Source organism: Larimichthys crocea, chromosome VI, assembly GCF_000972845.2.
Source record: "Larimichthys crocea isolate SSNF chromosome VI, L_crocea_2.0, whole genome shotgun sequence".
NCBI classification, from domain to species: Eukaryota; Metazoa; Chordata; class Actinopteri; family Sciaenidae; genus Larimichthys; species Larimichthys crocea.
The window spans coordinates 16,338,776-16,358,588 of NC_040016.1; the positions used below are offsets into that span (position 1 = coordinate 16,338,776).

General features: G+C 37.8%; 3 protein-coding genes across 7 annotated transcripts in view; all 3 read left to right on the forward strand.

The window, feature by feature from the left end:
* The first annotated feature begins 412 nt into the window (after positions 1-412).
* bloc1s1 (biogenesis of lysosomal organelles complex-1, subunit 1) lies at positions 413-4,239 on the forward strand. Its single transcript, XM_010734736.3, has 4 exons — positions 413-642; positions 757-829; positions 2,711-2,843; positions 3,540-4,239. Exons 1-4 carry the CDS (start codon positions 582-584, stop codon positions 3,648-3,650), a joined length of 378 nt encoding a protein of 125 aa, XP_010733038.1. The 5' UTR covers positions 413-581; the 3' UTR covers positions 3,651-4,239.
* A 157-nt stretch (positions 4,240-4,396) lies between these two features.
* rdh5 (retinol dehydrogenase 5 (11-cis/9-cis)) lies at positions 4,397-8,638 on the forward strand. Of its 4 annotated transcripts, XM_027279210.1 has the most exons (7): positions 4,397-5,168; positions 5,252-5,415; positions 6,078-6,163; positions 6,308-6,630; positions 6,714-6,972; positions 7,306-7,469; positions 7,838-8,638. In XM_027279210.1, exons 3-7 carry the CDS (start codon positions 6,132-6,134, stop codon positions 8,056-8,058), a joined length of 999 nt encoding a protein of 332 aa, XP_027135011.1. In that variant the 5' UTR covers positions 4,397-5,168; positions 5,252-5,415; positions 6,078-6,131; the 3' UTR covers positions 8,059-8,638. The 4 variants fall into 4 exon arrangements, with proteins under 4 accessions (XP_027135011.1, XP_027135010.1, XP_010733040.3 ...); XM_027279209.1 differs by having other exon boundaries at positions 4,397-5,415; XM_010734738.3 differs by having other exon boundaries at positions 4,397-5,415; positions 6,125-6,163.
* Positions 8,639-9,492: 854 nt separating this feature from the next.
* gls2b (glutaminase 2b (liver, mitochondrial)) overlaps positions 9,493-19,813 on the forward strand; it is a 13,819-nt gene continuing 3,498 nt past the window's right edge. Inside the window, exons 1-17 of one of the 2 annotated variants that reach the window (XM_019258147.2) lie at positions 9,493-9,589; positions 9,662-9,941; positions 10,609-10,708; positions 10,909-11,030; positions 13,149-13,278; positions 13,571-13,650; positions 14,598-14,761; positions 15,402-15,460; positions 16,108-16,140; positions 16,244-16,302; positions 16,441-16,507; positions 17,355-17,405; positions 17,538-17,714; positions 17,863-17,994; positions 18,243-18,335; positions 18,413-18,474; positions 18,818-18,894. In XM_019258147.2, the coding sequence (XP_019113692.2) occupies positions 9,769-9,941; positions 10,609-10,708; positions 10,909-11,030; positions 13,149-13,278; positions 13,571-13,650; positions 14,598-14,761; positions 15,402-15,460; positions 16,108-16,140; positions 16,244-16,302; positions 16,441-16,507; positions 17,355-17,405; positions 17,538-17,714; positions 17,863-17,994; positions 18,243-18,335; positions 18,413-18,474; positions 18,818-18,894 (1,579 nt within the window). In that variant the 5' untranslated portion in view covers positions 9,493-9,589; positions 9,662-9,768. Of the gene's footprint in view, positions 9,942-10,608; positions 10,709-10,908; positions 11,031-13,148; positions 13,279-13,570; positions 13,651-14,597; positions 14,762-15,401; positions 15,461-16,107; positions 16,141-16,243; positions 16,303-16,440; positions 16,508-17,354; positions 17,406-17,537; positions 17,715-17,862; positions 17,995-18,242; positions 18,336-18,412; positions 18,475-18,817; positions 18,895-19,813 lie in introns of both variants that reach the window. The other variant, XM_027279879.1, reaches the window with a different exon arrangement.

Consider the following 19,813-nt stretch of genomic DNA (forward strand, 5'->3'; position numbering starts at 1 on the left):
ACAGAAACAGTAGTGTTATCTTTCATTGCCACATTAATGGTTGTAGGCTCAAAGCCTGCCTGAAGAAACTCGTTTTGCTATTTTAATTCCTGCTTTGGCTGTTGCTTTTTTTTTTATTTATGTATTATTAGTAGTGGTGGTAGTAGCGCTAACAGTAGCAATATTCGTATTTTTGATTAAGTCCGATTTTATTTTGAAGGCTAAAACGGCATGACGTTCAAATTGACATTGACGTCACCAAAACAGAAATAGTCGCAATTAAATTATTAAAATAAAAAAGCACTCCTGTGCACTTAATTGTGTGCTATCGTATAATGTTAAAGCTGCGTTTATTCCCACAGTGTGTGTTACGTTAATTAATAGAACAACTACAATAATAAAACTACATTTCTGATGGTAAATGGCGCTGTTGTCGGGCACGCCCACTCCTGTCCGTCCTCGAGCTTGGTCTCGTGATAGCTCCCAGATACCGTAGTCAGCTGTTAGCACGTAGCACCTCCAACTTCTCGTTTAAAAAAAAACAAAAAGTCATGTTATTCACCTAGAAAACATTTGCGAAATAATCTCAGCGAACATTAAAGATGTTGTCTCGTCTACTGAAGGAGCACCAGGCGAAGCAAAATGAGAGAAAGGAGCTGCAAGGTAAGCAGCTGTCTGTCGTGCTAACAGAAGCTAAAAACAAAGCAGAGTGAGTTTTACAGAGGTCAGCCAGAGTATTGTTGATTTGTCTGAATGTGTTTTTTTAACTTTGCACAGAGAGACGCAGGCGTGAGGCTATCTCTGCAGCCACCTGTCTGACAGAAGCCCTGGTGGACCACCTCAATGTTGGGTATGAAAATCCAGCTTCCCCCCTCTGAGGTTTAGCGGACGCCCTGTTGTTGTTCAGTTTAATTAGTATAGTATTGTGAAGAAATTGCTGAAGTCAAAGGTCAATGGTGAGGTCAGGAGGGAAGAAAGTGTTCAGGAGCCTCTGATGTCTTATGCTGTATTATTTATTGTTGCTTGGCCAAGGAGAATTAGAGACACTCTCAAAGTTCATCAGAAGTGCCTGAGTCGGTCTCACATTCTGCCAAACTCATGCTGATGGTCAGACTTTAAACCCCTACAGATAACACACAAATACTATACGCCTAGAATTAGTCAAAGAGAATGTCTTTACCCATGCAGGTGTTATTGTCAGCACATTCTCGTCTGGAGACACAGATGTTTATGCAGATTGGATCATCAACGACAAGCTATTTATTATGACTAGGAAGGCAGCAATAGGTCTCTTCGACCCTGGCCACCACAGTGTTGAGATAGACTGGCATCTACTGTTCCCAACCAAAGCCAAACAACTAATACTGCTGAGGACCTCAAGGCCCCCACGTGACCTCGTGTAACCTAAGGATAGAAAATTCCATAACAAGTAGGTGAGGAATAGACCTTTTTCACAGCAGCTGTTGTTGCCAATGATACTAATTAGATCACAGAGTCAGGGTGCTGCTGTGGTGCATGTTGACTCAAGTCTCTGCTGCAATAAATGGACCTGAACCTTAATTCGTCTCATTGGAAACACCTGCCTTGACCCTACTAATTATTTCATGTCACAGTGTGTGCTGTGAAAAGGGTCTGTTGGTCATTGGATGTGTAGTCATCTTCACTAAGTAGAGTTATGTCCCAGTAAAAGGTATACTTCACATAAATCTAAAAGATTCATGTCCAAAACCTTTGCCACCCGGCTCTCAGACATACAAATCTGCACAGAAGACAAAAGACTAATTGATTATTTGACTACATTTGAATTACATCAGTAATTAGGGCTGTCTGTAACTTTTCTGATTCTAGGTATAATTAAAGAAATGTCAGAAAATAGTAAAAATTTTCATAGAAACAAAATGATTTTGGGGTCATTCTGGTTCTCTGCTATCAATTTTGAGAAGTGTGCTTGTCTTGTGTGTTTAATTGCCTTGTTGTGAACCGTCAGTTGAGGATTTATAATCAATTTATTCTTTTTCCAATTTCTTTTTGCTTTGCAACTCTCTTTAGCTGTTTAGTTTTCTCATTTCTCCACAGAGGTATTAATCTTTTACAGCCACTTTGTCGATGGTTGACCTTAGTTTGCGATGTCTTCAGCTAGCTTGTTATCTGATGATAAGTAAAGTACAGAGCAAATTCTAATTTTGTTTGTCCAGTGACAATGGTGTGGACAATGGAGCATTTACTCCTGGTACAGTGCACGTGCTAAATGATTCTTATGCATTATGAAAGTCACAGGTGATGTTTATTAAAGCCTGACTAGTTACCATGATTCCCTAAAAGATTCAGTCAAGCTGACTTCCTTATGTTTCCCACCACCAACGCCTCTTTCTGAACAAATAGACTAAATCAATCCATTCTTTGTAGAGTAGAATTGGCCTAATGCGAGACACAACCACAAATAAGAATTTTTTAAAGATTATTAACATTGTGAAAGTTGTGATGAAACAAGACAATCAGCTTAAAGAACAAGACTGGAATGTAACTACCATTGCTTATTGTGCTGTTCCTTTTATAGAAAGGATTATGGCTAAAATCCTTTAGTGACTTGGTAAGATTTAGTCTTAGTTAGTTTGAGTAATACTGTATGTTTTCACTAGTAAGTCTTACATGTCACAGGGGAATGTGCTTGATTTTCATGTATTAACTATATTTTAGCACTTTACAAAGTTGTTTTCTGTTTTTATTTTAGAGTTGCTCAGGCATACGTAAACCAGCGCAAGCTTGATCACGAGGTGAAGACTCTCCAAGTGCAGGCGAGCCAATTCTCCAAACAAACTGCTCAGTGGATCAGTATGGTGGAGGGTTTCAATCAGGCCCTGAAGGTAGGACACACTGTATCAGCAAGAAATGAATCTAAAAACGAGGTTGTTCTGTCATGTAATTTGCTTATACAATATCAACTTTATTTAACCATTTACATTTTATAAGCCCTCAGCTGTCAGATTAATTAGTGCTCTTTTTATTGTACTATATATGCCTGAAGTCAGTTTACTTGCCTCTATACAAATCATTTTAATTCTTACTTGCGAAACTTGACATGTCTGAAAAACAGGCGGCAAACTGCACAACACATAGCTGAAGTTTCACCCACATTCTTTAATGCTACCCAACTAAACTTTTTTTCCACTGTCACCATTTCTTGTGAGGTACAACTCTTCTTTAGTCACTTCAATTATCAGCTTAAAAATACTATATCTTTTTTACCATTGCTCAATCAGGCAAGTGATTTGCTAGATTTACTTGGCTGTCATGGCAGTTTACTCTCCTCAAGCAATAAGGCAATCCTTACTGTGGGTCCACTAAAAGCAGATTAGTTTCATTCAAGGGCCTTCACACAGGTCTTAGGACTTAGATCTGTGTGGATTTGACAGGTGGTAAAAGTAATTCATAAAAGAGTTACCACTCCCCCTGCAATTTACTCATCTTTACAGGGTGAAAGAATGCCAGGCAACGTTTAAAGCTTTATATTAGTAAACGTACACTGTGGTGATACTAATTCTCCACTGTATTTTAAACAGGAAATTGGGGATGTGGAGAACTGGGCCCGCAGTATTGAGATGGACATGAGAACGATTGCCACAGCTCTAGAGTACGTGCACAAGGGTCAACTTCAATCTGCTTCCTCATAAAGTTCATGGTGGGATGTTTGCAGTTGAGACTAAAGACACTGGGACTCCTATCAGCAAAGATGCAAGCAGCAATGACTTGGCTCATCTGCATGCCTCTCTGAGCAGGCTAATGCTGATGGCTACTTTGAGAAGACAATTAATTTAATGCTTAAGTTGTTAAGCTGGAGTGTAAAATGAAATGTGTCCAACGTCTGTTTAGTAGTGACTACATAACATTTCAGTAATTTAATTACTGAGTAAAAAAAATGAGAAGTCGGTATGTTTTTATTTCTTTTCTTGTTTTTGTTTTTTTTTCTTGGGAGGCGTTACATGTAACAAGTTAGTTCACTTGCTTGTAATAGTTTTAAGAGCCACCTGTCTTCTTGTTTGTAATGTCTCCTAAAATGATTTTTTTAGAAAGGCTTCACTGTACGCCTGTGCACAGTGATGACTACCGTTTTTGCCAGACAACTTGACTTGAAATGTTGTTGCCATTCAGTGATGTAACATTGTTTATAATAGTTAAAACACAGACTGGTGTTTTGTTTTTGTTTTTTTAAATATACACATGGTTTCATAATGGCTATTATCTGAAAATAAATAAATAAATTCATATGAAGAACCTCATTTGGAAAAATTAAGGAATACACAGAAAACCTTTTTGTTTGTAAATGACTTCTGGGTCAAGGATTGTCTTTTGGCCAATGGCTTAATAATGACTCATTTGTACAGAAAGACCAGGTGACAAAAATTATAACAGACATTCAAGATCTTATCATGTGGGAACAAAGTTTTGCAACAGAACTACTAGTAAGCCACTAAATACAATAACTGGATAAGTATGTGCCTGGCTGTGGTGATTGGACAATTAATGGAATGTGTGACGTGAAGCAAAGTTATGTCACAATGCACGAGCCTGTTTAGTGCAGTAATATAATTGCAGGCGTGTTTGGTAAACAATAACTGCATACTATTATGGTAGAAACCAGCTCATAATACACTTTATCCTCCAGTTTGCACTTCATGTGGAATAGAAATGTCTCTTGTCCCCGTAACCATAAATCTTCGCTGTAAAACTATGTGTAAGCCAACATTTTGACAGAAACGTCCTGAAGGCAACTTTAAGGTTTTTCATGGAGGAAATGATTGTGAAGCAATTCATTTTTATGCTAGATATTTTTCATTATACCACAATACAGCCAACTTTACAATGGCCACTTGTTTACTGTCAACATCAGCAGTATGAGCTGATTAGTTTCAAGGCAAATGTTACACAGTACACTGCATATATTGTGTATGCTCAAAAAACTACATACAATGAGATTATGCACATGTTTTTGAGGTGCTCCAGGCTTTAACGTGAGATTATTATAAAATTGTTTTAACACCCTTAAAACATAAAGTCTATTGTGCCTGTATACTCCGGGAACCAGCAGGTACTGAAAAAGAAAAGGAATAGTCAAGACTTCTTGTCTGGTACGTAAAAAAACCTGACATGATTTGAACGTTGATCATGTACTGTATGGTACATACTGTAAGGTATGATTATGTTTGATATTCAAGTTCACATTGTGTACAGAAAATTTTCTACGTATTCTGTAATTCCCACCCCTTTTTTAAAGATTAGGGATTACCAATGGCGGACTTGTCTTAAGGGATAAACAACAGGGATAAAGCTTCTCTCTGACCAGCCTCCGTGAGTTAACACAGAAGAATACCTAGAAAGGGAAAGGGAAGAGGACAGATAAGTTGTGTGGATCCATCACTTCTCAAAACGAGGAAAACGGTAGGAAAATATAGATTTTATAAAATTATCTGTCTCGCCACTGAATTACAATTATTACTTCAACCTCCAATATGAGTAATGCTCATAGTTTTCTGCTGTGAATTTCTGCTATGTGTAAATGAATCCACATAATTAGTTTTACCTGATCAATATTATTTGAGGTATTCTCTGTATATATCAACTATATTTAATTAATTTTATTTATTTTATTAAATTTACAGCAACAATAGGGTTTTGTATCTGATTTAAGTTTGCAGACAATGTTAATATCACAGATAACATGACCGATCAAAATATCTTTTTCTTTTGTTTTTCATGCTAATAAGCCAGATGACTAATTGGTTTTCAGCAACGAGAAGCTTAAGCAGCTCTGTCACAGGCATTAAAGTTATGCTTCAAAACAATGCCCCCTTCACTCCTTGGGTCTCCCTCCCTCACAAATGCCTTTCTTTCTTCTATAAGAGTATTATCCAAATATTTCTCATGTGCCCAGAGCAGTTCTCTATAGAAAGCATGTCTACTAAGGCTCTCAGTAAACAAACTCATTGTATCCAAGTGAAATGAAATCATGTAGGGATTTGGTCATTTTAGTGCCTGAATATCAGATTTGGCAGTTTGCACATGTCAATACCTAGTAACATTTGTTTAACATGTTTTTTCAGCTAGCATCAAGTCCTCCACGTGACTAAATACCCATTTCTAATCTTAGAAGCAGCATGGACACACAGTTTTTCTACGACTTTTTAGGGTAAGAAATCATGCTACTCTAAATCTTTGGCCATAATTTAGTAGCTGTAGTCTAAGCCTTAACCTCCAGTCTTACAGAATACTTTCTAAACCTCGAATCTCTGCCTTCCTCTTGTCAGAACTTCTCCCCTCTGTTCTCTTTCAGGGAAAATGCTTGGCTGTACATCAGTGGTACCTTAGTGGTGTTGTGGTTCATCGTGTGGCTGTATAGAGACAGCCTGGAGATTGAGGACATTAGTAACAAATATGTCTTTGTGACCGGGTGCGACTCAGGGTTTGGAAACCTGCTGTGTAAGAAGCTTGATCGTAAAGGTTTCCGTGTACTGGCTGGCTGTCTCACAGAAAAGGGAGCTGATGACCTGAAGAGGGTAGCGGGGCCTTATTTGAAGACTGTCCTGTTGGATGTGACCAGTCAGGATAGCATCGAAAATGCCATGGAGTGGACCAAGAAGGAGGTCGGCGATAAGGGTGAGAGATGATGTTGCATTATTTGAAAAGAAGATGACAAGGCAGATCTCTAACACAAAATATACATTGCATTACCTTCATAGGGCTTTGGGGTATTGTGAACAACGCTGGACGCTCATTACCCATGGGTCCATCAGAGTGGATGAGAGTGGAGGATTTCCACAGCACACTTAAAGTTAACATGAATGGAGTGATTGCCATGACGATGACCTTTCTGCCCCTCGTCAAAAAGGCTCATGGCCGCATTGTGAATGTAGCATCTGTGCTGGGCAGGGTAGCTGCAAATGGAGGTGGATACTGCATCTCCAAGTTTGCAGTGGAGTCTTTCTCTGACTGCCTCAGGTAAGACTTACACAGCCTCAACAGCTTTAAATAAGAGCATATTTTATGGAGCCAGCTAGTCTTTTTCTCTTAAATAGCTATTGATAATCTTCAGCGTCCCATGAGGGAGATTTGTTTTGCAGACAGGGATTTATATTGAACATTTTCCGTATATAAAAGAGAAACAGTAACACATTTATCTGCCTCAGCATATGTCATGCAGACGGATACTGGCTGGTGAGAGCAGACACAGAAGAATGTCCTTCTCCCTGTTATTCAATGATTTAACTTAGCTGTACTTACCTTATACACATAACCTTACTGCTGTATATTTGTCTATTTCTCTGTTTTCAGGAGAGATATACACTACTTTGGAATCAATGTGTGTATTATTGAGCCCGGGTTTTTCAAGACTGCGGTGACAAGCCTCGATCCCCTCGAGAGGGAGCTGCACCGCCTGTGGAACCAGCTCAGCCCAGAAGTACAAGCCAGCTATGGAGACAAGTATCTTGATAAGTGTAAGTGGACAGCTAATCACTTCATTGGTTTATCTCTGTTTCATTTATGTTTTTGATTTTGATCTCACAATCTCAATCCGAATTTAATTTCTAATGAAATATGTCACCTACATGACAATGAATGCCAAAATCTGGAAAGCATTCATGTTTTCCTGTATTACATAAAAATCACATTCCTCCAAATAAGCTGCTCTGCTACTTCTTTAATATACTGTATATGAATTAGGAAATACATAATATTAAGGACACAAAATGTCAAAATGCAAGTTCATTATAGCTTATATATCTTATATATTTATAAAATATCATAAATCTCACTCAATATACATGCAAGTACTTAATATCTTTTAACTGATTCTAATTTTCAGACATCAAGGTACAGCGCTTGATCATGAATGCTGTCTGTGACACTGACCTTACCAAGGTGACCAGCTGCATGGAGCACGCTCTGACTGCGGCCTACCCACGCACCAGATACAGTGCTGGCTGGGATGCCAAGTTTCTCTGGATCCCCCTCTCTTACATGCCTTCCTGCGTGGTTGATATTGGGCTGTGGCTTGTGCTGCCTCGTCCTTCAAAGAGCGTGTAATGACTTTGAGAATATTTCTTCCAAGTTAGCAGCTCTTTTGTGTCATTTTGATGCAGTACAGAGGTTGAAATAATTTTTTTTTGCCTTTCGAAATACCCATATTCCTTATCTACATCAGCCAAGCAATGATCTCATGTTGCAGTTATTATATTTATATGTGCATAATCTGCAATGTAAAAGTTTGCTTGCTACAATAATAAAATATTAATAATAAAAAAAGAATGAGACTGTATTATACACTTTTCTGTTGAATTTTTTATTATTTGTTAACACTATGCTGTGCCTTTTGAAACTCCTGCGATCGTCCCTTGATTTGGATACTGTTAACCATCAGAGGTTAAATAATCAGGATTTTACTATCAAGAAACTGTTTCTCGAAAGCAAAAAAGATCAGCTTATTGTGGACACAAATTAAAGAAATACAATGAAAATATGTATAATATATAACTATCCACAATTACAACAATGTGTAGCCACATGATGATGGTTTCTGAATATCCTTGTGTAATGTGAACAAAGATGTATAAAAAATTTTACACATCGGTGACTTTCATGTTTTGATTTTAGTGCGAGGGGTGAGGCTGACTTAACTAAAATTTAAAATCTCCTAATAAAGTGGAGTGGCATGACGTTAATGATTTTGATGTTTTGTTGTTATTTTCATACTCACGTTTAAGTACGTCCTTCACCCTTATTAGGATCAGTCTGCCTGCTTGACATCAGTTTATTTGCTGAAACTGAAATTTTACCATTTGGTTTCTATTCTCTAAAAAGCATAATAACGTAGTGTTTGTCTATGAAAAACCAAGTATATCACAAAGGTTTCATACAAGCATGTAAATCATCTGTGTAACATCTGAATTCGTCATGTCTTTAGTATTTTATGGTGTGCACTTACATTCAATGTGCTTTTATTCGTCTTGATAACTTTCTTTGTTGCTTAGCGAGTTCATTAAAGCTATCAGTGCAATTAATTATAACTTAAACAACAGAACCTGTACTGAACAGGTTCACCGGGTGATAATGAATATAATAATAAACCAAGAAGCTGACTGGCTGATCCTGTGTTGTTACACAATAGGTCAAAGACTATGTCATACTTTAAAGAGTGAGTGACAGAAGTGAGCTTATGTTATAATTTTATCAGATCTAAGTACTGTTCAATACTCTGATACTGTCTAATTCTGAATTCTAAGTCCACAAAAGGTTATATTTATATTTATATATACAGACACCATATAGCCCTCGTGGCAGCTCTTTGTTTCCCAAAACACGTTTAACTCCTGATTGGCTACTTTCTCTGTCAGTCAAGTGACAGCTGCACAGACACGAGGGGGCGTGCCTGTTATTTATGACCGAGACCTCCTGCTGCTTTCAAGTACCCTTTTTTAAAAACAAACTAAATCACCTACAGCTCATTGCACTTGTTTTGTCATTACCATATCATTGTGTGTCCAGTTTTATTTTTAAAGTAAAGTAGTGCAGAGCTATTGTATGTATATTAGAGCACATGAAGGGGGTTAATCACAAGGTAAGGATAATAAGATGAGTCAAAATTCCCGACTACTCCTGAAGGCAACAAAACTTTCCCTCTTATCATTAGAAAGTCAGTGACCCCACAGAGGAGGACGTAACGTTAAGAAGACCAGCCGGTATCCACTGTACACCCGAGTGTCAGAGCCGGTTTGTGGCTGGAGTTTGTTTGCAGCCATGAACTGTCTGAGAGCGCTGCGTCTGTCAAACTCCGTAAAACTGATCGTGAGAAATAAAGACGCGCTGAAGAAGGATTTCATCATCCAGCCAGCATGTTGTCTGAGCACAAAATCAACAGCGGCATCCCTGCTCAGACCGCCTACGCACTTGGATCCTTTCCATTTGAAAATGTGAGTTGTTTGTGTGTGATGAACATATGTGGGTGTCAACATCTACACACTCCACCTGTTCGTATTGTTAACACATATTAGATTATTTACTGGAAATAAAAGTATAAATACCACACTGTGGAAAAAAAGTTATTAAATGTTAACTAAACAGTCCTGCAATAAAAATATAATGAGAAAATGCATGTTAGATCATTTTGGATCAATCATATAGAAGATGGAATATTGTTTAATCTATGACAAATGTATGAGTAAGTATGATATTTCGATCTGAAATATAGAGGAGTAAAAGTTACTAAGTTACAGCCAAACACTGTATTTCAAAATATATGAATAGTTTTACTGTATATTATGGGCAAGTGATGCACAGAGTAATTATGTAAACACCCAATGAAGGGGAATTCAGCTCGGATTTCACAGTTAGTGCTATAAATGTGATCACATCAGGCAAAATGTGCAATGAGGCAATCAGCAGTTTGATGTGAGGGTGAAAGAAACACGAGACATTAGAGTTAGTGCTGCAAATCATAAAACATGTACAAAACGAATACAGTCATACAATGCAAGTCATGTATCTGAAGTTTGTTTTGTTGTAAAGTAACTTGATTAGAATTTTTCAGACTGCTATGTCTGTAAGTGAATAATACACAAAGACTCGTCACTTCATCAGGAATGTCCATTCAAAGTCTCCCAGCTCTGGAGTGGAGGACATGCTCTTCTACACCATCACAGAGGGCAAAGAGCAAGTCCCCATTTCATACTTTACCTCAGTAAGCATCTAAAGAAACACCCACCAATCACAAAACACCTAACTATTTATCTATCTATCTATGTATATATATATATATATATATGTATATATATATATATAGATAGATATTATAGAGAGATATATATTATATAAATATATATATATATATATACATTTGTATAGGTATTATGTTTTCATCTGGTCCATTGTTGGTTGCAGGCACTGAAGAAAACTGGCCTTCACCCATCAGACCCTCGTCTAAAGGACTGCATGGAGAAGCTTCGACAGGCTGTGAAGGAATCTGTTGGCGAGGTCATGATGGACAGAGACCTTTTCCACAGGTGAGGCAGTGGAGGAGATGGACAAGTGGTTAATCATAAACTAATAGACAACAACAGTAAGACAGCATACTGTGATCATCCTGTTTCCATTTTATTTGGAAATATACATTTGCTTTGCATCACCACAAACCATATTCTGCTATGTATCATTCTATAGGTGATCCACGGTCGGTATCTCAGGAGGTTTACTGCCTCTTTGAGTACAATGTGCAGCACCTGGCAATCAGTTCAGTTATGTCTTCAACCAGAAGGCCACACACACACTATACATTATATTTTGCACAACATAGACACTGATGTGCTGTGGTTTTATTACCTATGTGTCAAAAGACCATAAATTATGAGAGATTTTAAATATTTGTGTAATACAACAACTCAAATAAAGGGACACAGCTTTAATGAGCAACAGTGCCTGGCTGTTTGAGGGAGTGTTGCTCTTCTTGTATCTCAGTGCTGACTGTCTCAGCATGTTTTATTTTCCATTCACCACCCGGTGGAGGAATTAGACCAAACTATTTTTAGTCTGACCTTCCAACAACAATCCATTGTAATGAAGGATTGTTGAATGTGACCTGCTGCGTGATTGTCTCTCTGCCATTGTTTTGTTTTTGTTTTTTTGTTTTCAGCACAAACTTTATGAAGATTATGAATATTTCTAAGTTTGAGAATAATGTGCTCAATATGAATAATCAGAACTACAGGAAGTTGACACAGTCCTATGAACACATTTATAATGTAATGCAGTTTAATTAATATTTTAATCTTAAGTGACTGAAAGTTCATGAATGAACTCTGGTAGTCTGCAGGTGGTCATGCAATTAACCCCCAATCCAGGCCTCCATGTATATAAAATAGGTTATATAATGTAATGCAATTCATTAAAAACCTGATAAGATTATCAGGTTTTACACACAGTATTAATCACCAGTGTAATGTCATGGAAATCTAATATTTCAGATAATTTGTTCATTTTTATTCACTTCTTGGGCCTGCGTTTTCATTCCTTGTTATTGATCATTCATGTTAGCAGTTCAGTGCAGGCTGGAAGTCAGTGTTTCATCAGGACATGTTAGCTTTATCTGATCAAAGCAAATGCCTGTTGCTCAGACTGATAGGTGACAGCTGCTGCTCGCCACACACATACCAACACACATACCCACAGTACTAGGTTCACTTTCCATGAAACTGTTCGCACAGTTCTCTTCATAGACATGCAGTTCAGCAGTTAGTCTCACTGGTGCAACCAAACCCTTTCTACGTATTTCAGAATCAACTCTTGTATCAGAACGCTGACAACATTTGTCTGCTCACAATGACACTTTGTCACTCACACAATGACCTAAAAAGCACTAACAACAGGAAACATTACAATATGTATCACTGTTGTCTTTGTAAAAGGATCTTTTATTTAATTATTTAGCATAAACCACAATTTAATTTCAACAAAAAGAGGAGCACTTCTTTATTGAATGGATTGTGATGCCTTAGAAATCATTTAGACATGCTGCAATATGCTTCAGGAGCATCTTTTTTTACACACTGCATTATGCAATGCTAATCTGTCATTATACATACTTGTACAGGACAGGAACCGTGCTAGTCAAACCTAAACTCTGCATTTGGCCACTAGTTCTCATCCACATCACATAATGTCCACTCTTGCAACACACATCTTTTTGCATGCCTGATCACATCCATTCCTGGCAATCTGCTGCAAACATGTCAAGGTATCCAACATTCACTGTATCCGAGAGGAACATCTGATGATGTGGTTGTTGATGATAAATTTCCACCTTCATAGAGGAAAATAATTTCCTTTATGGGGTTGAGGAATGGAGAGTCAGGTGGAAGGAGAAGTTGCATCATCCTGGGACGGCCTGTAAACCACTCTGTTACTGAAAGAGATGGTGAAACGCCACATTGTCCCATACACGTAGTCTGTCTTAGTTTTAGAACACACAAGTTCTTGATTACGCGTCATTTGCCCTTCTGTTGTGCTGACAGTGTTTTGAAAAAGTGAACTTGGTGTTGAGAAACTATAAAAACTGTAAACTCAAAGAGAGTATTTCATTGTTAAGTTCTCCTGAGTATGTCTTCTTTATGTTGTTATTCTTTCAGGTGTGTAGGTGGAAACGTCGTCCTCCTGATCCAGGCCTTCAGAAAGAAATTCATCATCCCTGAGTTTGACGTGTTTGTACAGAAGATAAATGAAATCTACCACACAGTGCAAAAACAGAGTGATGGGAAGGTGGGTGTTTGGTTTTTTTTGCTTGTTCCTCGTGATATAGAAATGGAAAGGTTTTTTGAGTGAATAAAAACAAAAGTAAATAAAAATACAGTTAAATATTGACTTTCCTTAAATGCTTGCTGCCCCATTTGATATTAAAGATGTTTGGAACAAGTAAACAGATAAAAATTGTAGGAATCCTGACTGCGTTTCACTCTTCCACTAATGCCTGTTTTGCTATTAGTTGCTTCAAGTTGTGACCCTTCACTCACTCATGTTAAACTAACTGTTCTCTTGTGTATTCTGGCTTTAGGTTGCAGACTACATTCCCCAGCTGGCCAAGTTTAGCCCAGAACTGTGGGGTGTGTCTTTGTGCACAGTGGATGGCCAGAGGTAAAAATGTACTTCACAAAAATAATCTCTAGTAGCTGTTCTGGGGATTTCAACCATATCACATGATCTTCCTACTTTAGCAGACTAAATTGTGTAATTGGTATTTTTGTGATTTGGAGGCCCCAGTTTCAGAGTGCATTGCCACTGTTATAAATATGGACAGTTCTACACTTCTGATCAAAAACTTGCTAACAACTAAACATCAAACAAGTGCAACAATACAAGACATAGCACCCAGCTACTGTAATATAACTTACTACTCCAACAGCAAGAAGCCCAGCTTGGCATCTGTCAGGCTTTTATTTCACCAAGCTCTCTTATCCAGTGGCACTCTCTCTTTTTCTCTTAGTTTCCTCTTCTTAGTGTCTTAGTTTCGTCCTCTTAGGTCTTCGGCCTAGCCTTGTTCTGCCTTTGCTGAGCCCAAGTACACCTATTTCACAAGTAGTACAAACACTAACACTCCCCCGGTGCTCTGAGCTCACAGTCCAGGCAGCATAGCTAACTAACTGAGCTTACATTATCTAACAACACCTACAGATTGCAGCTGTTCACTGTCCATCTGGAAGCTCTGCTGTAAAGCATTGATTTAAAAACAAGTGACATAATGTTGTTTATCGAATTAGATTTTACTGATTTTGAAGGAAGATCAAAAGCTTAAGAACTGATACTGATTCTGTGGTATATTGATACAATCATTGCATTTTTAGGCCTCAAGAAACAGAGGATAAATATGAAATAGCTATCAATAATGCTCACTGTTTTTGTTATGTGTACCGTTGAAATGCCCTTTAGCAAAACATCTACCCCTCAAACTGCCCCAGTGTTGCTGCTGAGTAGCTGACAGATATGACTGTGTAGTACATCTTCCTGGTGTGACTGTCAAAGTGAATGTGTTTCATGTTCAGTGAGTCTGGAAACATCATTTCTGTTCTCTCTTCTTCCTCCAGGCACTCAGTGGGTGACACCAAGCAGCCGTTCTGCCTGCAGTCTTGTGTGAAGCCCCTGCAGTACGCCATCGCCGTCCATGAGGTGGGAACAGAGAAGGTTCACCGTTATGTTGGCATGGAGCCCAGTGGATTCAAGTTCAACATGCTGTCGCTCGATGATGAAGGTGTGTAAGGCCTCACTGATGTGAGTGCATGTGAAAGAAATCTGTGAGATATCTAAATAATTTATTGACTGCATTAGTGTTATGAGCTGAGTCTGAGAATTATTTCATCATATCTTTTTAAAAGTTTAAAACAAGCAAGAAATGCATCTGTGGCTCAAAAGTTATATTGCACTTTCTCTTATTGTAAATATTGTTAAAGAGGTAATTTTACCTCTTTACAGTGGACAATTGTATAATAATACAAACTCCAGAGCTCAAACTATTAGTTTGGAGAGGATTTGCTGCTTTTCTTTTAGAGTTCATTACCATTGTTACAAAAATATGGGGAGTTGTCCACGTTTGTTATGATTATATTACTTATAATCAAAAACTAGCGAGTGAAACAAAGATTGATCACAAAGCTAATCAGAATCATAAAATAATTGTCCGTTGCACATCTAGCAAGCTCAGATTAGAAGATGCAAACAGACCTGATTACACTTGATAATTATTAGAAGCAGCTTTGTGATTGAATTTGTTTTTATATTTGGCTTTGTGTTCTCTAATATTATATGCTAAATAATAAACTCTGCTTTAACAAAGCTCTTAAATATGAACGCCTCATCTACGTTGTCTCCTATCTCATTGTCCTTTCTCTCAGATAAGCCCCACAACCCTATGGTGAACGCTGGAGCCATAGTGATCAGCTCTCTTATCAAGGTAAACAGACGGGCATGTAAGGCCTGACATGTGATAGTTGATGTGATAGTGATACAGTAAACGACACTCCTTTTATTGAAAAGTCAATGACAGAGAAAATGTTGCAAGTTATTACTTCTACTTTGGAGTCACATGAGTTTCAGTACTGTTTCCATTTTTTATATTCAGATAACGACAGGATTCCCACTGGTCATGGAGTTTGTGGAATATAATTACATTTTGCCATACTCTGCTCATGGTAGTCAGCAAATCTGTTATTATAAAAGGTCATATAATTTGAACATACTAAAATATTTTCTTCCAGTTGTTCTTTAAAACATCCAAATGTATGGAACTAAATTAATATGGCTGCTTTAGATATTAAATGCTTGCTGTACAGATTCAAAATAGAAAAACAAAGGGTCAGTTGTCAGCTGTCGTCCTGTTTTGTGAGTCTCCCTGAACACCACCTGAGCTCTGTGGTTAATGATCACTGCCTATCTTTCCTTGTGCTGTAACAGCTGATAATGGGACACTAAATAATGCAGTCAGTGACACATTGGTGTATTGTTTCACACTGTGTAATGAGTAGTACTGAAATCTACTAAGTGGTTCTGAATTTGGCATCACATGTTTACACAGACAAGTGACTCTCGCTTTATTTTCAGCCTCGTTCAAATAAGGCAGAGAAGTTTGACTATGTGAGTATTAGCAGCTTCTTCTTTGTCAAAACTATGAATATGAACCTCTCAGTGGTCAGAGATATGTTGCAGTACCCATAAGATTTGGTCTTTGTTCACCAAGGTTATGGAGTTTGTGAAAAAGATGGCAGGCCAAGAGTATGTGGGATTTAGCAATGCTACGTAAGTGCACTGTGAGGTATTTTATGTTAATATATCTTCATTTAACAGTTGAAAGATGGTGTTAGGCAAATTGCCTGTCCACTGCCCTATTGCATTATTGATGTTTCAGTATTGACCCATTGTGCCTCTCCGTCTCAGGTTCCAGTCGGAAAAAGAAACAGGCGACAGAAATTTTGCCATTGGATACTATATGAAAGAGAAGAAGGTCAGTTACAGAAAGTTGAAATGTGTTGGATTAGAAATTTATTTTCTGTTGCATCTGTTTGAGATAAAGGTTAATGTTTAAATACCTACCTACCTACATACTACAGAGCTGCAACACTTTTATATCAGTTTACAGTCAGAAAACACAGAAACAAACAAAAATAAAACCGAAAACAACTGAAAAGCTGAAACTAGAGAAGGAATTACTTGAACCAATCAGTCAATTCTGTTATTTAACTAATCAATGAATTGACTGATTGTTTCTGCTCTACATATAAAAGCCGTTTACAATGGTAGGGACTGGCTAATGTTTCGAAACCTACATATTGTTGTCCAGTAAAAATTAAAAAAAAATTCTTTATGAAGTGAGAAAAGCATGCTTGACCTCTATGTGGTTTTCATTATATTTTGTTTTGTTTGTTTGTTTTGAAATGTTTTGAAAGTTCTACAATCATCTCTAGCCACAGTATACTGTACAATTAAATCTTTTCTAATGTTTTTAGATTTCCAGTAAAAATAAATAGTCCCTCCATTCACTGTTGCCATTCATTTGCCAGACCAACAATAATTGAGGCCAACTGAGATTCCTTCTCCGTGACCTCTCCAAACATCTCCCACACATTATCTGGGAGCTTTGTTATTGAGAAGAATATTCCCTGGTCTGGTCTCTCAAGAAAGAGTGAAAGAAACAAGTTGACGTGCCAGACAAAGAGAAAGCATTTTGAATTGGCCTAGAATGTTCTCGGTTTTGTCGCTATGCAATCATCTGGTGTAGTATATCTGAACAGTGATAGGTCAGCATACTTCAGTCAATCAAATAGTCACGATGATCATATTTCATTCCCCAGTGTTTTCCTCCGGGAGCAGACATGATCGATGCCTTGGACTTCTACTTTCAGGTGAACTGCTGCCTTGAATGGAGTTTTTCATAAAATAACCTTTTGTTCTTTTTCATAGCCTGATATTGATTGAACTGTGATGAGAATAGCTTCAATTGCTTTGACCATGAACTGATCCTCTTTTGGTCACAGCTTTGCTCCATCGAGGTGACCTGCGAGTCAGGAAGTATAATGGCTGCCACCCTGGCCAACGGAGGGATCTGTCCAGTCACAGGCGAGCGCGTCCTGAGTGCTGAGGCAGTACGAAACACGTTGAGTCTCATGCACTCCTGTGGCATGTATGACTTCTCTGGCCAGATGGCTTTCCATGTGAGTACTATGACACCACCCCTCTGACACAACTGAAATAAGATTAGCTAACATTTAAAAGATGAATCAGAGTGATAGCTGTGAAGGAAATACTTGTTCATTTGTAGGAAACCAATCCCACATCCCGCCTTTTGCTATCATCTTCTAGGTTGGCTTGCCGGCCAAATCTGGGGTGTCAGGTGCAATACTGCTGGTGATCCCCAATGTCATGGGAGTGATGTGTTGGTCTCCTCCACTCGACAGAGTTGGAAACAGCGTCCGGGGAATACACTTCTGTGAGGCAAGTCTGGTCTGAAATTTTCAAATGTTACATGTAATGGCTAATTAAATAAAAGTTAGCCAACATGGAGAAAACATTAAAGATCAGACACAAACAATCAGTATCAATGTTTTAACTCCTATGATGTAGCAACTTCGTGTTCGTCTTGTTCTGATAAAGAGCTTGTTTTGTTCACATTATAGCTTTCCTTGTCTTAAAATATAGAAATTATGCTATCTAACTGTTATATTGTATCTTATCACTGACAGGAGCTTGTGTCACTCTTTAATTTCCACAATTATGACAACCTGAGGCACTTTGTAAAGAAGCAGGACCCTCGCAGACAGGATGGAGACGACAGGGTTTGTTGCTTTGTCAGTTTGTTCTGTTTTATTATGTTTCATGCCTCTATGTTCATGTTTCTTTCCTGTATTTACAGAACAAGTTTGTTTTCAATTTGATGTTCGCCGCCTACAGCGGAGATGTGTCTGCTCTGAGAAGGTACCAGCAAACCTAATTATTTTTTTCCTGTATAACAGATGGTCTTCAGGATGTTAACACACCAGACGTGGGTAGTGAAAGCAAAGAAAAGATATTCCCTCATTTTTAAGCATCTAGATTCATTAATGTTTCTTCCTATATTAGTCTGGTTTATTTTTTTTAACTCCTTCTTCTAACTGGAGTTGAACTATTCACAATTCTATCAAAAAACCAGACAGTAAATGCAAAAGTTTCACAATAATGACTTTTTGAAAAGCACATTTTTCTATCTGTGTTAATTCTCTGAGACATAAATGAAATGTTTCTGTATTTTATTTCTGACTGACTTATTTATTTATTTCAGGTTTGCTCTTTCCTCCATGGACATGGATCTGAAAGATTATGATTCTCGGACAGCGCTCCATATCTCTGCAGCGGAGGGTGAGCTCCATATGATTTGTTCATCTGTGGTCCTGATATTTATTCATATGAATGAGCAACACCAATCAAACTATAAAGCAGTCTGGCTGCAAACATGTGTGACCACTGAGCAAAAATAAACATTCTAGCACAAAGTGATGAGCAACTTCAAACTGCTGAACCCGCTTTATTACTATTAAAACAGTATGAACCCAAATAAACAATTGTTGTTGTTTTGATTGATGATGGCAAATTTGTAAAAGTCATACTTTTTCAGGTCAACAAGCAAAACACTTGTGAAATGCTCGTTTTTTTTTTTCAGGTAGTTCAACCTTCTTGCTTACCCTTTGCCAATCAATCTTCTTTTTTGTCTGGTCTCTGTATAAATATTATGTAGTATCATAGAGCTCTGGCTGGGACCAGGAACCCTGGCCTCAGCAGCATCACTAGCAGCAGCTCTGTCCCTCCACTCTGCCCGTTCTCTAATTCTTCATCCTCATGTAGGACTGAGGGCAAACTAGATGCTACATCATCTGTAATGGCACCTACCTGACAATCAAAGAGCCATGCTGTTAGTTATGTATAACTTAAAGCTTAAATATTTGAACTGTGAGTTAAATAGAAATTCAGCCTCAGTACAGTTGTAAATCTTCAGATTCTGCGATAATGTAATATTTGAACTATGATTCTGGCCCAAGCATTGAAAAGCAGAAAAAATATGAACTCTAATAAATGTCGAGACAATGGAACAGAAAATAACTTGTGTACATCTGAACCTAAGAGAGATCAGATAAGTGGAAGTACCTGTGTGGGTGTTCAGGGCCTTTACCAAAGTGTGTAACTATGTGTTGTTAAATCTGTAATGAGTAATGTTTTTTAAAATGTTAAAACACTACATTTTCTTTGGTTGGAGACACTTTAAGGTCTGCTGTGAAATGTT

Coding starts and splice junctions, on each gene's coding strand:
- rdh5 (XM_027279209.1), top strand. CDS start 6,132: ATGGACACACAGTTTTTCTACGACTTTTTAGG. Junction 6,164..6,307: donor TTTTTCTACGACTTTTTAGG/GTAAGAAATCAT, acceptor GTTCTCTTTCAG/GGAAAATGCTTGGCTGTACA. Junction 6,973..7,305: donor TCTTTCTCTGACTGCCTCAG/GTAAGACTTACA, acceptor CTCTGTTTTCAG/GAGAGATATACACTACTTTG.
- bloc1s1 (XM_010734736.3), top strand. CDS start 582: ATGTTGTCTCGTCTACTGAAGGAGCACCAGGCGAAGCAAAATGAGAGA. Junction 643..756: donor TGAGAGAAAGGAGCTGCAAG/GTAAGCAGCTGT, acceptor AACTTTGCACAG/AGAGACGCAGGCGTGAGGCT. Junction 2,844..3,539: donor GTTTCAATCAGGCCCTGAAG/GTAGGACACACT, acceptor TATTTTAAACAG/GAAATTGGGGATGTGGAGAA.